The sequence below is a fragment of the Microtus ochrogaster genome, unplaced genomic scaffold (genome assembly GCF_000317375.1).
Source record: "Microtus ochrogaster isolate Prairie Vole_2 unplaced genomic scaffold, MicOch1.0 UNK31, whole genome shotgun sequence".
Taxonomy (NCBI): Eukaryota; Metazoa; Chordata; class Mammalia; order Rodentia; family Cricetidae; genus Microtus; species Microtus ochrogaster.
In genome coordinates, this window is record NW_004949129.1 from 301,807 (window position 1) to 307,835 (window position 6,029).

The 6,029-nt window shown below is 51.2% G+C and overlaps 1 protein-coding gene across 1 annotated transcript; it reads left to right on the forward strand.

The window, feature by feature from the left end:
• The first annotated feature begins 1,919 nt into the window (after positions 1 to 1,919).
• Positions 1,920 to 5,813, forward strand: Krt13 (keratin 13). The gene is made up of 8 exons (XM_005368215.2): positions 1,920 to 2,390; positions 3,344 to 3,426; positions 3,607 to 3,763; positions 3,947 to 4,108; positions 4,219 to 4,344; positions 4,438 to 4,658; positions 5,390 to 5,415; positions 5,740 to 5,813. The coding sequence occupies exons 1-8, from the start codon at positions 1,920 to 1,922 to the stop codon at positions 5,811 to 5,813; spliced, it is 1,320 nt and encodes a 439-aa protein (XP_005368272.2).
• The last annotated feature ends 216 nt before the right edge of the window (positions 5,814 to 6,029 follow it).

Here is a 6,029-nt window from a genome sequence, read left to right on the forward strand (position 1 = left end):
GACAGAAGTTGGAAGAGTGATTTTATTAGGGGCGTGGGCTGTGAGTAGAGACTCAGGAAAAGTACTGTGAGTCTACGGAGGGCTGGAAAGTTCTGGAGAGCGGTTGAACGGGAGCATGCTTCGGTGACAAGGCAATTAGACACAGGCTTCATAAACTTTATTGTATACAATACAGATCTAAAATGAGTCCTGGGGGCAGGTAGAACTAGCCTTGGGGTTTAGTTCTGACTCTCCCTTGTGGTGCACGCCTTTAATCCCAGCACTCGGGAGGCAGAGGCAGGCGGATCTCTGTGAGTTCGAGGCCAGCCTGGTCTACAAGAGCTAGTTCCAGGACAGGCTCTAAAGCTACAGAGAAACCCTGTCTCGAAATACAAAAAAAAAAAAAAAAAAAGATTCTCGGGGAGGGGAGAGAGACGCAGGGAGGGGAGCAGAGAAAAATGTAGAGCTCAATAAAAATCAATAAAAAAAAATTAAAAAAAGATTCAGTTCTCAGCAGCCAGGTGGTGGTGGCGCACGCTTTTAATCCCAGCACTGGGAGGCAGAGACAGGCGGATCTCTGTGAGTTTGAGGCCAGCCTGGTCTACAAGAGCTAGTTCCAGGACAGGCTCCAAAGCTACAGAGAAACCTTGTCTCAAAAAACAAAACAAAACAAAACAAAACAAAACAACAACAACAAACTCAGTTCTCTGTGTATAAAGTGGGGTATAATATCGAAGCCACCTCCTGGGCTGTTGCTAAGGTGGATGAAACTGAGGGCAGGGCTGGTGAGGTGCTCAGCAGACCAGAGTTTCATGCCTGGGACACACTCGCAGTAGAAGAAGAGCTGGCTCTGGATAGCTGTGCCCCGACCTCCACAGCATACGGCGGCACATGTGTTCTCCTAGGGCAGAGAATAAATAAATGAAACTGAAAAATTAAAGAAAATGAGTGTGAAGACTCAGGCTCTAAGCATATTAGTGGGGCTACTCCCTCCTTCTGCATCTCAGTTCCCTCAACGCTGTTTGTCTTCTGGGGTCCCCTAGGGTCTCTTATTAGTGTTGCTTTTTAGAGCCATTTCTTAAAAAAAAAGATTTATTTATTTTTATTTCATGGGCATGAATGTTTGACTGCATGTATTTCATGCATTATGAGTGTTCCTGGTGCTTACAGAACCGAGAAGAGGGAATGAGATCTTTTGGAACTGGAGCTACAGACAGCTGTGAGCTCTCATGTGGATGCTGGGAACTGAACTCAGGTCTTCTCCCAAAACAGCAAGTATTCCTAGCCCTGGAACCAACTCTCTAGGCCCTGGAACCACATTTTTCCTCAGGCTAAATATGTTTTAGGTGGTTAATTCTTTAATATTAACAAAATTTGTCTTCAGAAGTGTTGGGAGCATTGGCATAGATGAAGTGCCAAGGGGTTTCCAGAACATTCCAGTCAGACCTTTTAGAGGCAGAAAGAAGGGTAGTGAGGGCTATGGTGATCCCACATAGCACGGGGCCACTTTGCAGCCTGGCCTTCCCCTGAGGAGGCCCTCTGGCAGACCATTGCAGCTCAGTCCCCAGACTAATACTGGGCAGGGCTGGGATGGATGTTCGTAACTGGAAAGGTGAAGTAGAATTTGGTTGTCAAAAGGATAGTCTCAAGCAGAACGTTGCTCCCTCTGAGTCAGCCCTTTTGTTAAGGATTAAAAGGGAAAAAAAGTCACCCCCAACGACACTATCCACCCTAGAGAGTAGAGGTAGCTGGGCTTGTGGGAAATGAGGTGCAGGTGCACTTGGCATCAGGTCAGAGGGTGGGGAAGGGAGGAGAGAAGATGTCCCACCCCCGTGGAAGGTGCATAAAAGGCATGCCCAGCAAGGGAGTCCACACAGTCCTCCTTGGCCTTGGTCAAGCTCAGCTCTTGTCTGCTCCTGCTCCTACTCTCGCTCCTCACCATGAGCTGCCGCTTTCAGAGTTCCTCCACCAGCTATGGAGGTGGTTTCGGGGCTGGTTCCTGCCAGCTTGGAGGAGGCCGTAAAATCTCTACCTGCTCTTCCCGATTTGTCTCTGGAGGGTCAGCTGGAGGCTATGGAGGTGGCATGAGCTGTGGCTTTGGTGGCGGGGCTGGTAGTGGTTTTGGAGGTGGCTTTGGAGGTAGCTATGGTGGAGGTTTCGGTGGTGGATTTGGCGGTGGTTTCGGTGACTTTGGAGGTGGCGATGGTGGCCTCCTCTCTGGCAATGAGAAGATCACCATGCAGAACCTCAATGACCGCTTGGCCAACTACCTGGAAAAGGTGCGCGCTCTGGAGGCAGCCAACGCTGATCTGGAGGTGAAGATTCGCGACTGGCATCTGAGGCAGAGCCCAGCTAGCCCAGAGCGGGACTACAGTGCTTACTACAAGACCATTGAAGAGCTCCGGGTTAAGGTGAGGCCTTTGATGCTAGGAAGGCTTTCTCAGTATGGGGCAGAGCATCAAGAGCTAGGACACGTAGTGTCACAGAGGACCAGGTGTGGACAGAATTCGTATTCTTGCAGGGGGACCATTCCACCTTTGTGCTACCAAGACTCTCTTCTACTTAAGTTTTCTTATGCCATGGCCCAAACGCTTTCTCTCCCATACCTCACGTTTATTGATGTCATTATTCTTGCCAACTTTTTTTTTTAATGACTTCCTGAACTGTTACTTGTGACTCAGTTGCTATAACCTAACCTACTGAGCTATTTGGAAACATGACATTTTCGCTGTGAATGGCAAAACCAAGAGAGAAAAGACATCTTCGTTCACTGTTTATTTTGGAAGAACCACACATGAACTTCTTCTCAGTGGATGATGACTCAGTGGGGTGTAAAGAGGTAGAGGCTCAGGATGGTATGAAGCCTGGAAGCCCTCAGTGATGCCTGACTGTCACACCGTGACACCAACTTGTTAGAGCAGAAATCTGCTAGCCTGGATCAAGCCCCAGTTACGCAGGACAGGCTTTAATGCTTAGACTGCAGATGTTTGGGCAAAAGACTCAATTGGATGTGTTTCTTCGTTGCTTATCTGGGAGGCCAGCTCCAGGGACATGACCAGAATTGATCTGGAAATCACAGTGAACCCCTTCTGACCTTAAGGGGATAGCTCTCGAGACAGTGGCCTAGATAGGCAACAGCTCTAATATATGACTACCGGAAGATGCCCTGAGCAGGTGTTCCTCTGAAGCGTTCATCATTGGCCTTTCCCACTCTGACCTGATGGGGGACGCTCAAGAGAAAGTAGAGGGTGCTGGCCTTGCCTCTCACCTCAGAGTTGGTTGTCTTTGCTCAAGCACAGTTGAGGCATTGAGTTTTGCTCTCTAAGCACAGTCCCAGAGAGTTCCCTCTCTCTGTGTTTTGTAGATCCTGGAAGCTACCACTGACAACAACCGGATCATCCTGGAGGTTGACAACGCCAGGCTGGCTGCAGATGACTTCAGGCTCAAGTGAGTCTTTCTCCCTCACGTCTTTCCCAGCAGACTCTTACGTGAGAGGAATGCCCATCTGATGGAGGGCACTGGGGCATCTGGGAGCGAAGGCCTTGGAGTCGTAGAGGAGCTCAGTGTATGGGGTGGGATGCGTCTAATGCTATTTATGTTTTGCTTTAATTCTTAAAAATATTTCAGGTATGAAACTGAGCTGAACATGCGGCAGAGTGTGGAGGCCGACATCAATGGCCTGCGCAGGGTGTTGGATGACCTCACCCTGTCTAAGACTGACCTGGAGATGCAGATCGAGAGCCTGAATGAGGAGCTGGCCTACATGAAGAAGAACCATGAGGAGGTAAGAGGGGTTGGTGGGCCTGCCATGGGCTGAGCCACCTCTGGTGAGCAAGGGGAGCCCGCTGCTGCAGGCTGACACTGCCATCCACTGTGAGGTCCTGATGAATCTTCCAGAACATTCTGCTGCCACTCAGAGATAAGGAATAAAAGGAGTCTCTCACATCTTCCTTTCCTACCCCCACAGGAGATGAAGGAGTTCAGCAACCAGGTTGTAGGCCAGGTCAACGTGGAGATGGATGCCACCCCTGGCATTGATCTGACTCGTGTGCTGGCTGAGATGAGGGAACAGTATGAGGCCCTGGCAGAGAAGAACAGGAGGGATGCTGAGGAATGGTTCCAGAGCAAGGTACTGGTGTTCCTAACCCACTAAGGTGGGTGGTGCTGGGGGGAAGCACGGCTTTTGGTCAGGACTTCTTGCTAAGCCCCACCATTCCCTTCTCTCTGCTTGACATTCAGAGTGCAGAGCTGAACAAGGAAGTCTCCTCCAGTGCTGCCATGATCCAGACCAGCAAGACAGAGATCACAGAGCTCAGGCGCACACTCCAGGGCCTGGAGATTGAGCTGCAGTCCCAGCTGAGCATGGTACCCTCGGCTACCCATGCCCTGTGATTCCCCCACTACTAGGTCTCCCTCTGGACTGGCTCTCCTCATAACTTCTTCCTTTTGGACCATCAGAAAGCCGGCCTGGAAAGCTCCTTGGCAGAGACAGAGTGCCGCTACGCCCTGCAGCTGCAGCAGATCCAGGGACTCATCAGCAGCATCGAGGCCCAGCTGAGCGAGCTCCGCAGCGAGATGGAGTGTCAGAACCAGGAGTACAAGATGCTGTTGGACATCAAGACACGGCTGGAGCAGGAGATCGCCACCTACCGCAGCCTGCTCGAGGGCCAGGATGCCAAGTAGGTCCCTGGCACCGACGTCTTTAGAAAGGGGTCACATGAACAGAAAGGCTAGCAGAACGGGCAGCGTCTTAGAGATCAGCCTCCTCTTGTTGGAGAGGCAACAGCTTCTGCTTGAGCTTAAATAACCTGGCAAAAGAACTGGAGTCAGAGCCCCCTCCTCATCTCTCGAGTTAGACTGAGGAACTGCTCTGTATCAGGGTGGCAGGGTTAGTACCTTTGTACCCAATGCCAGTCCCTGTTTGTGGATAGACCGGAAGAGGGATGTGGAGGGAGCATTTAACCCAGGACAGCAGTTGCTTGGGATGTGGTTCAGCCAAATGACCACATAGCTCCATGACAGAGAGCCTTCTTGGCTCTATCCCTGCACCAAGGAGAGAGAAGATGATGATTTAACTGCATTCATATTATTTGTGAAGACTAAGCCATCTTTGTGGGCTTAGGGGAGAAAGGTGTGGGGGCAGAGAGCTGAGTGAACCAGACACCCTGAGTCTTGGGACCAAGAGTATGTCCCTTCAAGGGCTTTCAGACAGACAAATCGGCAAGACAGATAGACAGGTAGGCACACGCGGTAGATACCTCAGGGGAAAGAAGGTCCCAGGCTGGAGACAATGTTGGGAGAGAATCCAAGTCAAGGCTCTGAAAGGTGACAGAATTCCTACATCAGAAGACAAGGAGACACCAGTCCTCCATTGCCCTCTGCTCATGGCTGTTTCTCCCCTCCCTTCCAGGATGGCTGGCTTCAACAACGCTGGAGGTGAGGAGTCAGCTCTGTGGGAGGGGGTTTGAGATGCTGAGCTTGGGTGGATGTGGGCTGGGAAGGAGGCAGGGCAGGCAGCCAAGTACAGGATGGAGGGAATTGGGTGGAAACGGCTACTCTATTATTGACTTATCGACATAAATGTCTCTGCCTCACAGAGCCATGGGGTTGTGTTGGCGAAAGCCACCTCTGGGGACAGTAACAGAATCTTCGCCCACATACCTCTTGACTACTTGGGAGCTTGTGAGCCTTCCTGGGGTCTTGGCTCAGCCTGAAGTGGGGGTTCTCCAGCCTGAGCCTCTTGTCCTCTCTCTGTCTCAGGAAATGTCACTACCACTGCCAGTGCCTCCGTCTCCCCCTCCACTTCCGGTCGCGTGGATTTCCGCAAGTATTAACTCAGCTTGGAGTCCGTCCCTGGCTGTCAGGAGGAGAGTTGATGGTGCCTGAACGATGAGAGGACTGCACGTGAAGCCAGTCCCATTGTCCCCATGCCTCTGACAACCTCAGAGGGTGGACCCGCCCCCTTCTCTCCTGATTGGTGGCCTTCTCTGCCTTACCCTGCTCTTCCCACTCTGGGTTCTCGATGTCTCTACTAAAAAGAACAGATAATT